The following is a 20,515-nucleotide window of genomic DNA, read 5'->3' on the forward strand; positions in this document are numbered from 1 at the left end:
TATTCTTCCTCTGGTGGTTTATTTTTAAGTGCAGCACAGGTGATGAGGGTCCAAGTGGCATTCCCTGGGGATCAGCAGGAGCAGGAACATACAGTACCCATCTCTCACTGAGGCAGCAGAGGCTGTAAAGCACCAAGCAGCCAGTGCACCCCCCCTGCAGCCCAGGGCCCTGTGCTGGCACAGGGTGCATTGCATTCCAGTCCAAACCTGCAGAATTCCTCAGACCTGGGACCTGGTCCATGGAAGAGAAATGCCCCCTGCTAACCCAGAGCAAAGCAGATCTCCAGGAAAATATCAGATTTAGAAAAGGACATGTGACAGCAGCTCGAGGGGGTGGCAGCCAGCCCAGCCCATGACAGCCTGCAGTGAGTGACAAGGGCCTTCTTCAATGGTCAGGGCTCTGTCCTTGGCTCTCCCAAGCCAGCTGAGGCCAAGCCATGGCCCTGCTCACTCAGTCTTTTCCAGGCTGTTGTGCAAGTCCTCCTTTGTGCATCTCCCAAGGCACAGCAGTGACCTGCACATGTCTTGTCAGCTTTCTGGAAATAAAACTATTTCTCAGTGTCAGCTGGCCAGTGTGAAGCCAGGTGGAGAGAGCCTGGCTACTGATTTAGAAGCAAAATCCAATCTTCAGGATCTTCAGTTTGGAAACAGCTCTGCCAAAACTTCCCACTAAACAAACTCAAATAATTATCCCAAGGGGAAACTGGTTTTAATTTTATTGTACAAGTGCATTATTTGGTGGAACACTGAGGTCTTTTCTCAAGTATTCGTTCACCATTCTGTGGAGAAGCAGAAATAAGCCTCAGGCTTTCACATAAGCAGGTTAGTTAGGGGAGAGACCAGCCTGTGATCCTGTCTCCAGCAGAGACCTACAGCATATGTTTAGGAAAAGAGGATTATCAGCCACACGTTACATGGCAAGGTGGCCCCAGCAGGGTCCACAGCCCCCAGCCCTCTGCAGCTCAGGGCTCCCCAGAGGGAGGGGTTGTGCTTGTCTCCAGCAGCATAGGTATTTATTTCCCTCATACATCTCTCATGTTGTTTTGTATCCATTTAAACTTCTAGTACACAATGGGCTGCCTGATTCAGTCACAAGCAGCAAGAAAAATTTCCTTCAGTTTCATTCCTGTCCCCTACAATGGACACCTCTGTTCCTTGCAGTAGGAGAGGCAGTGAGAATCATCTCTCAGTCACCTTCTCCAGGTCAAAGAGAGAGACAGGCTCTGTCCTAGAGAACTTGAGTAATCTCTTTCCAGCTGGGCAGCTTGGATCTCTGTAACTGTTCCATTTAGCCTTCTTTCTTGCCCTTCTTCAACCCATTACCAGGTCAACTATAGCCTTTTTGGCAGTGGCAGGGAGAGAAGAGACCAGAGCAGTCCACAAAATGCAAGCAGTAGGCCTGCCAACACCCTCCAAAAAAGGAAATAATTTTTTAAAACTCCATTTCGTTCACTTCTCCTGTCCTAATCTTTACAATGATATTTGTCTTAAGCAAATTGAAGAAAAAAAAATCCCTAGGAGATGCACCACTGGCAGGATCATGGCATAGTAAGGCTGCAGTAACATCAGCAGTCATGTAGCCCAGCCCCTTCAACAACTGAACATACTCAAATATATTCAAAGAGACTCAGGGATGTGTGTAAAAGTCCTAAACAATAATTCCAGTAGCATTGTCAGTAGCCTGCAGTAGCCTTTCTGAGGATGATGAGTTCATTTGTCTGAATCCTCAGGCCAGGCTTAGGCACACAGCCTGCTCAGCTGCAGGGGATGCTCCTGCCAAGGCCTGGGGATCCAGGAAGGAGATCCCAGCAGCCCTGGTGAGGCATCACCGCTGTCCACACCCACAGCACCTGCAGTGCCAGGAGCAGTCTGGGGTGCATTTGGGCCCCACAGCCTCTTCTGCAGAGGTTGTGCCCTGCCTTTATGCTCCTGTTCACACATGTGCAACTCACTTCTCCTCCCCAAAAGAAGCAATTTGTACTGGACTCATTTTCCATTTCAGTCCATTGATTTTTGGATCCATCCTCCAGTTTCTCATACTCATTTTGCATTTTAGTCCTGTCCATGAGGATGCCTGGAGGCAGCATCTGCAACCTTTACAAGCTACCTTTTACTCCATCATTCAAATGAATGAAAATACCAAATAAAACTAAGCCCAAGAAGGCTTTTGTAACACTTCTCACCAAGCAAGTTTTGCACCTACCTCATACTGATTCACATCAGCTGCACTGACAGTGTTTTGTGTATGAGAATAGAGTGTGGGGCAGTATCAAACTATTCACTGAAGTCATGTTCCATCTGCTGCTGCTCCTTTACCCACCGTGCCAGGCAGTGTATTAAAGAACATTAGGTTAATCTGAAGCGTGTGTGGCAAAGGGGCTGTGTTAATTCATGATTGTCCTCTAAATACTTCAAAGCATTTGTAAGCACCCCCAGGAGACCCCTGAGCTCTGTACTGTGCTGGTGTGTCCCCTTCTGCCTTGGTCAGACATCTGCCTCTGCCATCCCTCTGCTCAAAGATACTTCTGAATAGAGCATCCACTCCTTCAAACTCTAGTTTTGCACAGTCTGAACATTTTGTCTTTATTTGAAGGGAGGCCCGGACTGATTTCCCTGTGGACTGAGCTTCATGGAGATGCTGTGAGAGCCCAGCCTCTGCACTGGGTCAGGAGACACTGCAGAGGTGGAGCAGAGCTGGGACACCTCTTAGGGAGAGAACTGTGCTTAAGGTGAGAGGTGCCCTGTGTCTCTGACAGCTGCCAAGTGTCCCAGGGCCAAAGCGTGGGGCTGCCCTGGCCAGCATGCCCTGGCTTCTGGAGCCCCTCCTGACCTCCACAAAGCCATCATTTTACATGAGATGCACCCAGGAAACAGAAATGAGCTCACAGCTCTGGCTCTCCAGGTGCTGCCACTCTTTCACTGAAATAGTTGCAGTGCAACCAGCTGGGTGGTTTGTTGTATTAGTTCCTTACAGGTTGGGGCTTTTCCCCTCTAGAGATTTAACAGTTTGCAAAATCAGCAACCAGGGCTAGTGTGTAGGAAAACCTCTTGCTTTTGGTCATTTGATGGAAACTCTTGGGAAGTTCATCTTGAGTGTTAGTGTTTGCATGTTCAGCCTGTATTGTGCTTTCCAAGCAGAGAACACAGAGCTGGGTCTGTGTTTTTGTTAGATATTCATACACTCACGAAAACTGAGCATGGGAAGTCCTATGTTTGTATAAACAAGGCAGCTGGAGCTTAATGATCCATTCCCTTCAGGTTAGGAACATCCCACTGAACCCCACACAAAGCAGTAGCTGCTGTGGTTGGGAGCCAGCAAAGTGAACAAGTTTCCAGGGGAAACAGCAAATTGGGCATTGATTTTGAGAAAAATCAATACCTTATATTACATGTTTATTTCTGAATAAAACAAACAGAAATGCCTAGAATGGTTAACTCCTTCACTTACAGATGCACAGGTTTCAGGGATGGAAAGGATCAGGGAAAAGCCTAGTTGGCTCAGGGCTTTAGGAGTTAGGGTTCATACTGCTGGCACAAAATGGCCAAAGGAATGGGAGTGAGCAGGTGGTCAGGAGGGACCAAGCTGCCACCAAAGCACACCTGACACACACCTTTCTCCACTGGGCTGTCCAAGGAAAACATTTTCCTGGCTGATCTTATCTAGGTTATGCCAACCACAACCCCAGAGCAGCTTGTAGATTTTCTTTCTTGCTCACTCAGTGACAGGGCAGGTCCTCAAGTATCCACAGGGATGCCTGCATCACTTCTCTGTGGGCAGATCTGTGACAGAGCCAGTGCCATTGCAACTGAGGTAAACCCAGTGGGGCTTCTGCCAAGGCTGCTCCTTTGCTGGAGCAGACCAGCAACAAAGCACTCCTGTTTCTTGCTGAGGATTTATTTTGCCTCTGTGGTGATACAGACACCCCATGCATCCCTTGGGATTTTCTGCAAGCTCCATCTGTGTTAAACATGCCTCTAAGGAGGTTTAATGTGGGAGATTCAAGCCTGGCCCTTCATGGCAGGAGCTCAGTACAGCAGCATTAATTACAGAAGTTCATTGTAATTAAAGGGTTGGACAGTTGTGGCAAGAGCCACCGGAGCAGAGCCTGCTCTAATTCCCAGGATCAATCTATGGTGCTTAGACAATATTTACATCTTTCTCCTGATCCATCAGTGAGGCTCTCCTCTGGCCTCAGAAAGAAGGCAGCTTGCAGGGAGCCACCTTAAAAGCCATCAGTCTCAGCTCTCAAAGCCATCAGTCTCAGCTCTCCTCTCAGTATAGAAGTCCCCTGCTTGCTCTGGAGTTCAAGCACCACTGTTGAATTGCAGTGCAGAGGAGACACATGAGGACAGTCTGCTCCATGAAATGGTTGTGTCTTAAATAAGGTTCAACACCTGGCTACCAATCAGTCCACAGATTCTTCTTGTGCTGTCTCCTTCAACCTAAAAGGCAGGCATAAAACTAAGTCAGTGTAGCAATCTTGTACCATAAAACACCTTTAATATTTAAACCCAGTGTAGATTATTCTCATTTATTTCTAGAAGTGTTACTATATGAAGAAGTATTAATAGTATGTAAAGGGATTTTCAATTTAAAAGCCACACCTGAAAGCTTTCAAGCTTGTAATAGATTGATCACAGAGTTTTACTACATCTAGGAAATTTGCTAACAGCCATGGAGCTGTTGGTGTGACATGGCCTACAGAGTCCTTAGTGTACTCTCAAGCGAGGAGAGATAAAAATATGTGAAGAGTAGTTAAGTGACTAGATCAAAATGAAAACTACCTTTAATGCAGCAGCAATCTGAAACCCACCAGATACTACATGGCTAGTTATTCTATTTTTGCATCCCAGTCCATTTTCTGTTTACAATCCATCCTTCTTTGATGTTTATAGTTTCATTCAAAGCCTCATCCAGTGTAATGAGACCAGACCACCTGAATTTGCTTTGCCATCAGGCAGGAGCTACAGCAAGGCTGAGGATGCAGCCTTTGAGATGGACAGATTTCCAAAGAGATCTGTGCTAGCCTTTTTTAACTTCACTGAAGTCCCTCAAATGAAAGAAGAAATGTTCTATCACTGGTTTTTACTCGCTCTCTCCTCATGTGTTGCACTGAGAAGTGGGCACAGCCCAGGATTTTCCTGCTGTGCTGGTGCTCATCAGCCCTGGAGAATATAGCAGAGAGAGGAAATCTCCACAGTACCACAGAGGAGCACATGGGGCATCTTCCCTGCTCCCAAGGACATGGCTGAACCTCCTGTCTCTGCTCTGATCAAATTTTATTGAAATAAAAAGAGAACTGGATGCACAGAGGGATGGAACACCTGGTTCCCACAAACTCAGTGCTACATACGTCTTGAGTCTGTTCCTCTCTAGGGGCATTCTTGGAGAAAAGGAAGAATTCACCATTTGTCTAAGAGTCCAACCTGAAGTCTTTTGATACAACCCAGAAGTCCCATCTGCCAGCCAGAACTGCCACCAACGCTGTCAGCAGACCACATCCAGCTCATGCAACCCCAGAGGCACAAACGCAGGAGCCCTGCAGGAATGCAAAGCACCAGAGGAATTTCTGACATGAGCCCCCACAGCACTTCTGTAGAAATCCAGGACAGGATAGTCAGGTCACTTTTCTCTTGATGAATCTTCTTACTGGAAGTAGGTCTTCTGGTGCTTTTCACCACAGGGACTGATATGATGTAATTACATGACTGATATTTTCCTGGGAGCCTCCTCAAAAGATGCCACTATTGAATGGGAAAGGTGCCACTGAATTATTGAAGTCCAGAGCAGGGCAGCCACCCCAAAAAACTTAGTTTGTCCATGGAGGGTCTGTTTAAGGGATATCTGTCCATGTGTTTCATTGTTGCTAGCACCTTAAACTTGCAGAATGAGTTGGGAACTCCTTTGCATTGAAGAAATTACTCTGTGTGCTGCAAACCTGCACAGAAAGAGGAGTCCATCTACTTGTTGCCTTCCCAAGTTTCTGTAGCTGGTGCTATGCCTATAGTAAAAAGCAAGGCATTTTAGAAAAGAAAATCCCCAAAAGTCAGTGTCCATCAGAACCCTTACGTATTCAAAGTGTAAGGATCTGGTACTAGTTCTCAAGATTAAAAAATACAAAAATACATCTCCCTTTTACCTCCACCCATTCAAGAACCAGATGGAATTTGAGTGTGAGCAGGAAACAAATGACCCGCACGGCGTGGCACAGGGGAAGGAGGGCAGGCAGGACCTGAACTCTGACATAAAAAAGTGTTTTCCCTGCTGCCGGGCCATCACTGGCCTGACCTGGGTCTCTGCCCAGCCACAGTGAGAGTTTGGCTCTTCAAAGCTGCTGCATCTCAGCCGGCTCACGGCTGTGCTGACATGCCTGGGCAGCTTTATCCCTGCCGTGAACAAACCCACCGAGGGGCAAACCTTCCAATGGACTGGCTCAGCAAAAATCGAAAACAAAAATCGCAATTACAGATGTGCTAATTGCCAGCATCTCCCAACAGCGCTGCCCGCGGGGAGGGACGGCCGTGATGCCCTGGTGCCTCCTGGTGCTGGAGCTGGAAATGGCACATCACCTCCCTGCATCGCTGGTGCGCACCGTGCTGGGGTGATTGTCGCATTTATCACAGATAACTTCAGTTCGTTCAACGCTTTGAAGCATGTAAATACATATAAATGCATGGAAAGGGTTTTTAAAATGAAACCCGAGGCTGTTTGGTGGCTGAGGTCCCCTGCAGCTCATTGGGCTGTCCCTGGCTGCAGAACCCAACATGGGCCCGTGCAAGCAGGGACAGCAGAGACCCTTCCTGTGCCCCAAGCTGAAAGGGTTCTTTTGGACAAAGAGGGGCTAGAAAATTCTGGTTTGGTAATAATGGTGGAAGGAGAAATTGTATCCTTTACTCTGAAACAGCATGATCCTGAAATCCCAGCAGCAGAGGCGGTGCTGTGAACATTCACTCCAGTCCCACCTCACTGCCTTCAGGGGAGAGTCTGCACACTCATCTCCAGCTTCCAGGGAGAGCTCAGCCTTGTCCATAGGGGCTGGATTCAATATTTGCATTGATTAAAGTACAAATTTCAAATGCTGCATCCAAAATTTTGTGGTGTGGTGGTTTTTTTTGTTTTGTTTTTTGTTTGGGTTTTTTGGGGTTTTTTTTGGTTGGTTGTTGTTTTTGTGTCTGTTTTTGTTTTTGTGGGGTTTTTTGTGTGTGTGTTTTCTTGTTTTTTGGGGGGTTTTTTTGTGTTTTTTGTGTTGGTTTTTTTTTTTTCCTTGTAAGTATGCTAACAATATAGACCCCTAAAAAGGAGGAAAGGGATAAAGCTTTACAAAACAACAGCAGCTTTGTTCCCTGTGGTTTGCAGCTAAAGAGAGAAAGCAGCTAGACAGAGTGAATGCTCAGTTTTGAAGTGGGAGGATGACAGCTTCTCTCAGCCCTAAAAGCCAGTGCAAACACTAAGAGCCAACGCTTTTACTGCTGGACTGTAAATCCTGGGCTGCCACAGTGCCAGTGGAATCCTTCACCACACACCTGCAATACCTCCAAAGATCCCAACCAGGTGAAGACAGAGTCACAGGACAGCCCTGCTCTCCTTGTATGGGGACACTTCTGTCCCCCAGCACCAGCAGGAGCACTGCTAAGATGGAGCAAAACCAGGAGTGCAATTAAGATAGGTTGTACACAAGCACTTCTGGAATAAAACTGCACTTGGAGTGCAATTTTTCAGCCATTTTACACTTAGAAACACCAGTTCAAATACATTTAAAGGGCACAACAGAGATTTCAATTCAGACTCGGCCTTAGCTGACGTGAGTCGTGGTTTTTCAGTTACTTGATCCTAATCTTGTTATCACATTTTCTACTTTGGAAGGAAAAAGTCTTTTTCTAAACAGCTATGCATGTGAGTCTTTGAAACCAAGTATTTCAAGACCTGAAATGCTTAATGACAACTTGAAAGTTAATTCATCTGCGTGCAATTTGTTGCCCAAAGTGGCAGAAGAAATGACCAATAAAAAGTTAATTTTAAAAAGCATGTTGATGCTATCTTCTGCAATAGATACGAAAAAGAAAATTGACCTGACTGCTCATATCCCATTCAAGCTTAATCTTGGCCAAATTCCAGCCTGGGCAATGGCTGTGTGAGCAATGGTGTCATTGGTACCTTGTAGGGCACACGGCTGCCTGACCCCAGCACCACCCTCTGCTCTCACCTCACTCCTCCTCCCTGTTTCCAAGCTGTTTTCAAACACTGGTTTCAACATTAAAGTGTGGTGTTGCTGGACACATGCAGCCTCTTGTGAAGCATCCCCTGCAAGAAGCTGTTTGCCATTTGAATTTCACAAACACCCACTAACTCCTAGCTCGCAGCAGTGCTGATGTTCACTGGCAGCGAGGGCAGCCATCACCTCCTCGTGTCAGAGGGCTTTGCTTGTCACCCTGGCAAGAGGCTGAGCTGCAGCCTGCACCCTTCTCAGACAATGAGTCTGTATTAAACATTGTCCACATTCACCTCTACCTGAGATGAGCATTCCTCAGCAGCACTGTGAGCTTCTGATGATAAAAATCAAAGTCCTCTGAGCCTACAGAGTAAATGGAGAGCATTACTGGAGAGGTTTCCACCAAAGAGCAGCATGTTAGCTTCTGGATTTTCTGCATTAGCCATTCTGGATTACTGCTGTGTCCAATGTTAAGGATGCTTAAACAAAAAGAGGGAAGCAGAGCATATATTAAAAAGCCTCTGTTTCGCAGGTGCTGTAGCAGACATTCACTGCATCCAATGCCAGCTGTGCTACAAGCAGGACAGGGTTAACCTTTCCTGCTGTGAGGCACTGGCTCAGCAGCTCTCAGCAAACCTGGGATCTCACTGCCACTTAAAATCTGAAGATTCTACACCACCAGGAAGTCCTGCTCCTGCACAACTGTACTTCAGGAACAGTTACCTTCCACTACCATGCTGAAGGACAAGAATTCATTTTTGCTAACTTGCTGCAATGAAGTTTTATTATAAGCTTGGGCTGTCCTCAATCTGCATCCAGTCCTTATAAACCTATCTAACTTGGATGGAGTATTCAGCTCTTCCTAAGACTATTCCATTTTGAGACATGGCAAGATCCCATCATTATCAGATCTATATTAAGCTTGACCCACAATAAGGAAATCCCTGTGAAATTGCATTTTTCTCAAGCACAACAACGCATTCTCCAGGAGACAAACAGAACAGCCTCAGACCTCAGCAGTTAACAGAAAATTGGTCAGTTGTGTGAAAACATTTAACATTCAAGACTGTTAAGCCCCTAAGATTTGTAATTCTGATTTATGTAAACATCTGAAGTGACTACTTAATACAGTTTAAGAATCCAAAGCATTTTTTATAAAACTATGCAAAATGAAAAGTATCTGTTGCCTAGAGTCCATTCCAAATGCTGAACTTAAACATCATTCATTCCTCTTCCAGAGTTCAAAGCACAAGCATGCATTTAGTGTAAAATATCATATGTACTTTACTAGGGACAGGTACCTTTATGTAAGGGGAAAAAAAGCATTTCACTTATGCATAAGAGATAGATTTATTATTTCAGACATGGTTTTTGTATTAAAATTCTTGTATGTGTAACTACTATTACAGAACACCTTAGGACATCCCTTGATGCATATTAATATAAACAGTACCATACAGTCCAGCAAAATTGCACCACTCTGGCTTTAGTTTTAAACTCCTTCAGTGCTAACAGTCAAGAGTTGGGACTCTCAGTTAACTGGCCTTAGGAACTACATTTATTGTAGTTTTTATTGTCCTCAGGCAGCAAATTTTCCAAAGTCCTTCCATAAACAATCCCAGGTGTTATGTTGCTGGTTCTATTTTGTCAATCTCTTCCTTCTTGGGACTCTCCTCTCGGGTTTTGCCCTGTTGCAAGGTGTACACTGATGGGCCCATTCTCAGGATCTTCCCACTGCCCAGGCACTCGTCTCCCTTGTAGAACACAGCAAACTAGGAGGTAAACACAGGGAAAATCTTTTTAGCAGCTGCAGAAACCCCAGTGAGCAACTGCAGGCTGTGCAAGACCTGCTGGACAGTGAGCAATTTGTATCTGTTCTGTCTAAATCTTAAAAAAAAAACCAAACCTGAAACAAACAACCCGCACACACACAATTACAGAGGATTTGCAGGTTCACAGGATTATAAATTTATGACCATGTTGGTGGAAATTTCATCATGAACTTCTACAAGGCTATCTCAAAACTCTTCAGTTACTGAGGTGGAGTGGATTGTGCTGGGAAGTTTCCTTTCCAAAAGGGATGACATACATAACATCATCTGCACCATCACTGGACCTTCCCCAGAAAACTGTGCCCTGCCTACGGTGGCATTTGTCAAAACTGGAAGGGGACCAAGGACTATGGCAGCAGAGCATCTGCAAGGGAGCAGCTGGAGCTCCCTGATGTGCTCAGGTTCCTGCAGGGGAGGGGAGCCCAGGCCTCCTGCCCTGTCTCTCTGCCTGGCAGTACAGAACCTGGTCACAGGCCCAGCAGCTCCTGGCACTCAGGGGCTGCTTGTGCCTCTCACAAGCTCTGGCTGGATTGTGATCTCTCCCCTACAAAGAGTTCAGGTAATTTCCCTCCTTTTGTGTCCCACACACCCCCAAGTAGGGAGGGTGGGTAAAACATACTGGGAGAGGGGATGCAGGGAATGCTTGAGAGCCAGTGTGCTGGAATGTGCTGATATATCTTCATCATGGCAATGTTAAAAGGCACAGCACCTCTTCTCAGCTCTGTGCAGGACAATGGAATTCACCAGTCTCACATAACAGGTGTGAACACTAAACCCACATTAAGCAGGTAATTACCAAATTAATGTTTTTTAAAATCGATTTCTTGCAATCAATAACAGCTTCCTTCTCTGCATATACAACTGATTCCACAGATACTTCCATGTATTTCTAAAAATTTTAAGCAAGTTTCTTAGACTATACAGATAACAGATCATTAGAACTAGAAACAATCTCCCTGAAAATAGTTGATAAATAGTCAAAATAGAGCTAACCACTCTCACATGCAAATAAATTAATTACTTCGCTCCAGCTAATAAAAAAGCTACTCTGTTTTATTAGCCAGATAAAGTAAAACACAAAAATAGAAGGAAAATTACTTCTAATAACTTACCTGTCCAGGTGTGATAGCTTTTGCTGGTTTCACCAGTGTTACCCACACACTCCCATCTTGGTTTAGAGTCAGGACACAAGGCACTAGAGCAGAGAATGATCAAACACCTGACAGTTAACCATTATGTTCACGTTTAAGAATTTCAAAAAACAAGGGTAAACAGACTAAGTTTACTTAGTTAGTCTACTACTGCAGAGAATTGTTTTGTAAGACACTGCAGAAACAGGAAGGCCATGCCAGAACCTCTCCACTATTACTGTGGAACTACCTGAACACGTTACCAGTTCCACAAACTGAGTAAGACAAAAGAAAAACACGGTTTGACTACCCAGTGCCATCTGGTGCCGAAATCTGAAATGACACTCCATCATCTTGTCTCTAACGAGCTCTGCCGGAGGCTCCTCTGCGATCCAGTGCACTCGGTTTGTCCGCAGGAGGTCTCTGTACAGAGCAGGGTGATCTCCTGTTGGTGCCTTAAAATACGTTTATTTATTGCTGATGTTTTTGCCAATGAGCATGTAACTTGTAGTGAAGCACAGAAGAGCATCAAGCCATAACAAAATGAAGGCAATATGAGCAAGAAAGCAAACACTTATTAGCACTTAAATAAGGCTAAAGTAAGCCTGAATAATTTGTCAGTCTTCTACTCCTCAGGATCATGTCTCTCTTGTTGTATGCTTTTCCCTCTAATTGCATTTCTGTCTTCTTCAGTTCAGAAATATGACCTTCTTTACCCTGTCTCAACAAGAGCTCCCTTCCTCTTCTCACACTTCCCAAATGAACACCTCCCCAGCAAAGGCATTGCCTTTGACAAACTTGCTGCAGAACATAAAAATTCTTGTAGTGCTGAAACAAGTCTGTTTCTTCTCAATTCTCATTTGATTACGGTCCCCTGCACTGGCATATCAACAAGAAGCAGAACACCTCATTATAATCACATCAGTATCCAGGAAGAATAACTACTGCATGAATAGGAAGAAATATTACCAATGCTAGCAAGCTGCAGAACTCTGCATCACCTCATAGGATTAGCCATTAACACACCAATTATTTATCATTTAGCATTTATATTCTGCCTCAGTTTTTAAAATCATAAAACTGTGTCACTGGCTCCTCATTCTTTCACTAGAAAAACAAAGCAGCAATATATCATAAACCAAGGTAATACACATTTTATAAACCACATCATAATAACTAAGATAAAACCCTCATGCTTTAGAGTAGAAAATGAGAGTTCAGAGATTGGCTGATTCTTTTCAGTAATTGCCCTTTGCTTGGAAAAACTCTATGCCAAAATCTAAAATAACTTGGTGCTCATGAAAATCCTGTTTGGAAAAGATGTTTCACATCTGCTGATGCTATGCTAGTTGGTTCTTGCTTCCCCAAGAGGAAAGCCAAGAATTCTGCCCAGGTTAGGCTCAAGTTCCATACAGCAGCAGTCATTAGTGCATGCATTAGTCATTTGCAATGCCAGTGTTAATTAACTCACCACAAAGACATCTCCAGTGCTGACATCTTTGTCTACAACAAACCAAGCATCCTTGAGGCCTGCCAGCCGAGCCCTCTGGCCTATGGTGAAGAGGAACCAACCTAAAGAAATGTGAAAATGGAATGCTGCTAGGGGCTTTTCATCTTTTACTTTCTGAAGAACACATTAAAATCATTTCCCCAAAATTTTACCACTAAACAAAGAATAACAAATCAGGCTGTCTTAGAGAAGAGGGGCAGCAACAAACTAAAGTAACACCTGCTTGAAATTTCATCTGTACCTGAAATGCAAACTGAAGATTACAAATTGCCACAGCTGAAATGGATTATTCTTAGGTCTTATAAAGACATACATTTATTTACGTCAGTTTCAATTTGTGGGGTATCTGCCATTCAGTCCCACTAGTCTCCCTTACTTTTATGTACCAGTATAACATCCTATTATCATAAATTACTTGGGAAAGTCAGTTCTGGCAGCTTGAACTGAGGGCAGCAAAGGAAGAACACACAGGAGAAAAGGAAAAGTGAAGTTGCCCCTGTTTGATGATGTCCTGCTGTGAACCACTGAGGTGCATTTTCTCCTGCCAAGTTGAAGTACTAAAGAATATGGAACTGAAGCACAGTCATCCTGAAGGAATTGAGTGAGCAGTGGTCTCTTGGTATTAAAATAACAACTACTTAATAGCAGCAGAGTAACCCTAATAATTATTTGCTTTCTTGCAATACGGAACAAATAACCAAGAATTAGTTGTAGTTCAAGGCTCTATTGTATACAGCAAATTTTCCACGGTTTAACAAACTGAGTAAAACCTGTAGACTGCTCTGGAATTTCCCAAAACTTGCCCCTCCAAATAAAAACAGTATTGTTCCATTTATCTGAAAGTAAGTTATTAAGGTGGCTTAGCCAATTACCTTTGTGTCTTCCCATCACCTTCTTATCTTCAATGGAAACAAAGTTACCTGGCTGAGGTTCCAAATACTAACAAAGAGGAAGAGAGAAGTCACAAGACAGCCCAAGAAAATTTCATAGTATATTTCAGATTCTGTCACTACATTCTCTCAAAACTGAAAAATAACTCTTGAAGAAGCAAACTCTGCCCAAACAGCTTACTGGCCCCTCCTTGATGCTGCTCTCAGAGAAAAGCAGGAAGGGCAGTCCCTATGAGCAGTTATTCTAGCCTTCAGTTCCCCTACCCTCACACATGTCAGGAGACAGCAGGATCCTGCTCTTTGCCCCTCTCACATTCCAACCATTTGTCAGAGCCTGGCAGGCACAGAGTGCAGGTTCACTCCTCTGCTCCAGAGAAGGAGGGACAGCTGGAGAAGGGTAAGAAGGGTAACCTGCAGCTGTGGGTGTCAGGGTCCAGCCAGGCTTGTGACTGCCACTTACAGAGAGCCCCAAGCTGCTGGAGGTTTTTCTACAGACAGTGTTTTAAAGACTGACCACCAGAACAAAACAAAGATTGTCAGAGAGTTAGTGTTGCTCACCTCAAGAAGGAATTTTTCGAAGTTTCTTTCACCAATGAAACAGACCCCCATACTCTGAAAAAGAAACATGGAACTGAATACACAAAAGCAGAGAAAAACATTTGAAATAATGGCTATTCATAATCTGTCCAAATTTTTTTCCCTCCTGTGTATCCCAAACTATCTTAGGCATCTCATAAACAAATCCACAACATCTGTTGCAACATAGGTAAACTAATTCTATACAGAATCAGTGGGAACTGTAAGCACAGAAGTAAGAAGGATAATAGAAAGTAGAACATCTGTTCAATAAATACATCAACCTTAGTGATGAAATTGTATGCATATTAAAACCGAATTTCTCTTTCATATTAAAGCACAGAGGTAACAAAATGATACAATGATGGTTCATCTCTTCAAAAAAAACCTTTTCAGAACCAAATAAGCTTTTCTTTTCCTTCCAGTTACTGCTGACATTCTTCAAACACTCATTTACTGAGGCTGAATATTAGCATGAAAAGCAATCAAGGCAGCATCAGCAACATAACTACTGCCTGCATTACAGTTTTTAAGATCAACTCATGAAGTCTTAGTTCTCAGAGAAACATAACTTTTTTTTGAAGAGTAACTGGGGAAAAACAGTATGATCCAATTTCTAAAGACATAGTGGGAAGCAATTACAAGTGAGGAAGCTCTTAAAAGCTATGGAGAATAAAGAACAAAAGCTTCTCCCTTGCTGTGACAGAGGACGCTTTCCTTTAGGCTCATAGCATCCCACACATTCACCTTCATCTTAGTTCTGAGATACAACAGCAAGCTAAAATACACAACTAACTACTAGCTCCTAAAAGTACTTTTAAGGAAGGAGCCACCTATGAAGAATGCTTCCCAACCTATTACATTATTCTTTTCTATCAGGAACGGATGGCTTGTCACAGGTTAAAGTTCAAAAAGTTCAGGAAAGTTGTTTTACAGAGAAATAAAAATCAAAAGAGTGTTAAGTGTTACCATGCCTCTTTTTTCTTTAGCACATGATGAAGGTCATGTTCTGCCGCTATCTTCTTTACAAAACTTTTTGTTAAATCCCCTAAAGGGAAGATGGTTTTCCTCAAAGCATCCTGTGAAATCTGACTTAGAAAGAAGGTCTGGTCCTTAAAGAGGTCAGCCCCTTGAAGCAGTTTCACAGCTGCAAAGTGAAACACATAAAACATCTCAACATAACTATTATTAATAGTTCAAAATGCTTTAGGATTTTGTTTGACAATCAACATTTCCAATTTATTATTTTCAAATACATGTTAGAGGCAGTATTTTACATGTTTTTCAAAATCCAACAAAAACACTTGGATATTTTCTCATCACTAAAAAGATCTAGAAGATTCTGATTTTGTACTATGCAGAATCTTAAAAAGACTTACACTGCCTCATCTATTTCAGTAGTGCATGTGTCACTAGCAAGGACACTGACAATACAGAAAACAAAAACAACTTCCACCTTTCCTGTGAAAGAGAAAATGAAGATTCAAATACCTTGGAGTATGCTGTTCTTCAGAAAGACACTGTTTTGCCCTGAAATCCATCAATCCTACCAGAAATCAGTAATTTGAGCAATCAGTGGAGCTACTACCAATGCTCAGAGATGAGAGCTTGACCTTTTTCTTTAAAATAGATGAAATCTCCTCATTACCCAGATGAAATAGAATTGATACAGTTTTTCAATCATGTTCTGCCCCCTGTCTGTATAAACAGCTCTGCTGTTGTACAAACACTACTTATGTATTTCTTGACTTGAACACAAACTACAGGCCAATACTTCAGTCACAGCTGGTGATACAAAATCCCAGTTGGGGGCAAGAAGCCCATCACAAAAACATCATCTGTAAATCACAGACTGTCACATATATAGACTATAGGTGCAGGGGCCATTTCAACTTTCCAGAAGTAAAATTAAAACAAAGAAACAAACCCCTTTAAGTCCAGGGGTGGACAAACGAAAGCAGGGAAACTGTAATGTAAAAGCATCACTGTGGCAGCTTTGCATAGATTTAGTTTACAAGTTTTTTTCCTTTGGGTCTAGCATACTTCTCACCATATATCAGACATTCATCTGACTCTTAGAACAAGAAAATGTAATGCTTGACAAGTCAGGGTCGTTTTCAGTAATGTAAATACCTTGTTTAGCACAAACAACCATCTACAAAGGCTGGGGTTTAATCAGTAATCATTGTGTGTAAGGTCACAAATATCCCTGGATTCTGTGGCACCAAACATAGCTTAAATTTCTATTTTATATGTAGGACAAAGCATGAAATGAAGACACAGCTTACTATTTCTAACTTCAAAACGGTTTCTGAAAAGCCTCTGTGGTCTTTTAGTATGTTTCTGCTGAAACACTTCCTCGTCCTCCAGTGAGGTCCTGGCATAATGCCCAGTAGCAATTGCATCTGCTCCTATTAAGGAAAGAAAAACCAAACATAACACAAAGGCACAAACTCGAAATTCACAGTTCAAAACACAATTGCAAACATACAATAAGAAAAGCAGAAAGCAATGAAAGAAGAAAACCTATAGAGAAGTCTTAGACAATAGTAGTACTTCTGCTATTTAAATAATGCAAACTATTCACCAGCATGCCAGCACTTGTGCTTTTGTACTTTAAGGACCACCTAAGAATGTAAAACTCAACAGTCAGGTCAATGCATGTCCCTGAAATAAATCTGTTCCTACATATAAGCAACCTAATCTAGTGGAAGGTCCCCAGGGCAGGGGAGCTGGACTAGATGACCTTTAAAGGTCCCTCCCAACCTGAACCACTCTATGATTCTTTATGTAAAAGCAATCTTAAAACCAAATACTTTGCTCTTATTGACATACTGCTAACAGAGATATGAGTTAGGCATGCACATGAACTCATGTATTTCCCCACCTTTTAAAGAGTTTGTTTCCTTTAAGCATTTCCATGGCACACACTCTTACTGACACACTTGAAAATGCCTTACCAAGGTTATCCATAGCATAATGCAGAAAGTAGTTGAACTTGATGTGCTTGTTACACAAAATATCAGGATTCGGCGTCCTTCCCAATTCATACTCTTTTAGGAGGTCACTGTAAAACAAAGACTCAAATGTCTATCATGTGCATTAACATGCACAATACTAGCTGAAACTGGACAGTGTTCAAATATGAGAAGCTAAGTCCCAGTCCCAGAGAAGACCCAGCCACTGTAAACATTTTATGTTAGAAATAAAACACCCATTAGATTTTAATGTGCAAAAACCCAATGTTTGGAAGATTTTCTCCAAAGTGCACTGATGACAGGGTCAAATTATCACTTACAATCTTGCAATCCTGCTTTATTAAATGAATATTCCCTCTGGGCAGGTGTGGCTGCCCACTGTGCACACCTCTCACAGAATACTTACCTTCAGAATGAAACAACCCTATTTAATTTTTCAGTGGGACAATATGGTGGTACACACCAGGAGTGTCTCAACTGAACAGACAGTGACTTCACCTGCAATAATGTCACCACAAGCAGCCACTCATGATTGATGCTTTTAGAGATTTGATTTTAGAGGCTTGATTTTAGAGACTCTTTCCTGTCTTTTTTCCTCTCTAGAAATTCCAAGTTTCTCAAAGTTATGCTGTAGTTTTACACTGCAGCATAATCACTTAGTATTATTCACTTGAAAACACTGAAATAATAACTGATGTAATTAAACCAGCATACAACAATAGCCTGAGATAACAAAAGGCCTTATCATTGCATCACTTTGTAAGGCTGTTGTCAGTAGCCACTGCACTGAAGAAGAACTGAGGGCACTGACTGGATTTAAAAGAACAACAGCAATCCTAGTATTTGGTTTTACTTTTCTCCATCTGAAACACCATCAATTGCTTCTTCCTTACCATGTGACACTACTTTAAAAATATAAATAAAGCAACATAACTCTTATTTTCTCCAACTGCTTTTTAAAAGTTGTGAATTCAACAACTCATCCTAATAATTAAATCTCCTGGGTCTACCCAGAGCTGCGTCCCTCTTGCTGGCTCACACCACACTCTCATGGTACCCCAGGAGTTCTGCAAAGGAGTCACCACAAAGCCACCCCCACACCAATTCAGACCTAGCAAAGCACAGAACCAGAGAAAGGGCAATGAATGGTGTCTACTGGATCTCTCTCTGACAGAAAGAACTGAAACAGGCTTTGCACAAACCATGGAAAAGACAGGACCTGGAAGAGTTCTTGTTATAAAAGATGTTTAATGGTGAACAATTCATTAAAGAGAGATCAAGAGGAGGAGTAAAATTAAGATCAGTGATGACAATAAAGAAAAAAGGATTCTGAAACAAACCAAGACACTTGTAACAATGTTAGGAAACACTGTACTAATAAACTCCAAAAAGTTTTGTAGCACTTATTGTCTCACACCAAAGGGGGGAAAATGGAGTGAACTTCCCCAGAAAAGAGCTATTTTGCTGTTTTCTTCACTGACTGTCCAAAAGTTTGGTGCTCAGCTTGATGTCATTTCAACATGCAGTACAAGTAGCATGACCAGGTTAATCCTCAGTTTCACATAAGGTAATAACAAGACTACTTAAAGGGGAATGATGAAGATCAGACAACAATTTTTATGTACTTATGTCCAGTGCATAAAGATAAATTATGCTGCTATACCAATGTGGCTCTTCTTGTCCTACCTGCGTAGAAAATCTCTCAGCTTTTCCTGTGTGGAACTTCCCTAAAGTACAACAAATTCACAGAAAATCTGAGCACCCTCTTTAAAGCACGGTTTCAGATTTGTTATAAGTTTAAAGAAGCAAGGCTAGGTCACAATCATTTTGTGCTAAGCTGGATTCAGAAAACATTATTTAAAGGGCACAGCATAAGTTACGCACAAAGACAATAACAGTATCCCATTAATTTTTTTTTCAAGTTGCAGAAAGGTTGGGCCAGTAAATTAATAGCTGAAGAACTAAGCTGCAGCAAAGCAATTTCTACACACACAAGAAGAGATTTCCTACTTACTAGAACAAATAACATATTAAAGCAAAATATAAATTCTGACCTTAAATACGAACAAGATAATAAATAATTCATCAATATTTAACAGGCTTCAAGGCTTTCTCTTAGCACTGATAAAACGGCAAGGAACTGCCATTGCTCATTACCTGTCCATTCTTACTTTTCTTTGTAACATGATACCACACTAATATACTGCAGGACCAGCTAGCATAAACGTGCTTCTACCTGAATACTTCATTCCAGTATTCCTTCACGTAGGAAACCTGGTGAAATGGGATATCAAGCTTCTGGCACACCCGGTAAGCATCTTCACAATCTCTGTCAACGGAGCAAGCTCCCTGTTCGTCCAGAGGGTCCCAGTTCTTCATAAACACACCTGTCACCTGGTAGCCTATGAAATGAAGGCAAGAATGACTCTAAGTTAAATTCTTCCAGCCTGGACACGAACCCTGTGTTTCTCAAGAATGGCTTTAGTAACTGCATCTTACCGAAGATGTGGGTATGTTTACCCTGAGCTACGTTTCACACTGCAGTTACCGTACAGCTGTTCTTCTCTCTAGGTAACAGCTAACCCAAGGTCACATCTCCCGCCCCTGGCTCACGGCCGTCCCGCCACCCGCGGTGCCCGCTCCGCTCCGCCGGCCCGAGGGACGGCCGAGCACGGCGGAGGCGCCGGCCGGAGCGGGGAGCGCGGGCCCCGCAGCACGGCCCAGGGCAGGGCCGGGCCCCACCGCCCCCGCTCCCTCCGCCCGGGCCCAGCCCCGCACCTCGGCGGCGCAGCAGCAGCGCGGCCACGGCGCTGTCCACGCCGCCGGACACAGCGCAGGCCACGCGGCGGCCCCGGGCCGCCAGCATCGCGCCCGCCGCCGCTTCCGCCCGCCCGCGGCAGCGCCTGCGCAGCGCCGGGCAGCGCCGGCACCCGGAGAGCCCGGGCGGGAGCGGAGCTGAGCTCTGACCCTCAGCACACACACAAACCCTGACACGGCCTCGGCCCGGCCCCTGCACTGCCCCTGAGCCACAGGAGCCGGCCCCGAGATAAAGGAAAACCCAGAAGGAAACAGCTCCCTGCGATTGCTTCATGTCAGTTATCCCTGCATAAGCCAAAGTTGATGCCAGCTGGGGGCACCTACGACTAAACCATCTGGCAGCAACAAGCTGTTATCTTCTCCTTTGCATCACAGAAGTTCAGGTGGTGCTGTTGCTTTATTCTACTTAATTCTACTATTCATTTAGTATTGAAAGCTAAAATGTCTGTTTCCAAATTTGCTATGCTACCCTGAAGTCCACTAGTTTTTACCTACATACTATTACTTGTTAGTGCAATGCTAGAAAAGTCCACACAAAGTATGCAATAAAAAGTTGCTGTTTTGTATAGGTT

General features: G+C 43.5%; 1 protein-coding gene across 1 annotated transcript; it reads right to left on the minus strand.

Annotated features, from left to right (window-relative positions):
• Positions 1-9,469: 9,469 nt before the first annotated feature.
• TRMU (tRNA mitochondrial 2-thiouridylase) lies at positions 9,470-20,232 on the minus strand. Its single transcript, XM_063396841.1, has 11 exons — positions 19,905-20,232; positions 19,363-19,528; positions 17,109-17,215; positions 16,437-16,559; positions 15,123-15,295; positions 14,131-14,184; positions 13,555-13,621; positions 12,644-12,744; positions 11,483-11,627; positions 11,155-11,237; positions 9,470-9,982 (listed from the first exon to the last, which is right to left on the minus strand). The coding sequence occupies exons 1-11, from the start codon at positions 20,215-20,217 to the stop codon at positions 9,836-9,838; spliced, it is 1,479 nt and encodes a 492-aa protein (XP_063252911.1). The 5' UTR covers positions 20,218-20,232; the 3' UTR covers positions 9,470-9,835.
• Positions 20,233-20,515: the final 283 nt, after the last annotated feature.

Source organism: Prinia subflava, chromosome 4, assembly GCF_021018805.1.
Source record: "Prinia subflava isolate CZ2003 ecotype Zambia chromosome 4, Cam_Psub_1.2, whole genome shotgun sequence".
Taxonomy (NCBI): domain Eukaryota; kingdom Metazoa; phylum Chordata; class Aves; order Passeriformes; family Cisticolidae; genus Prinia; species Prinia subflava.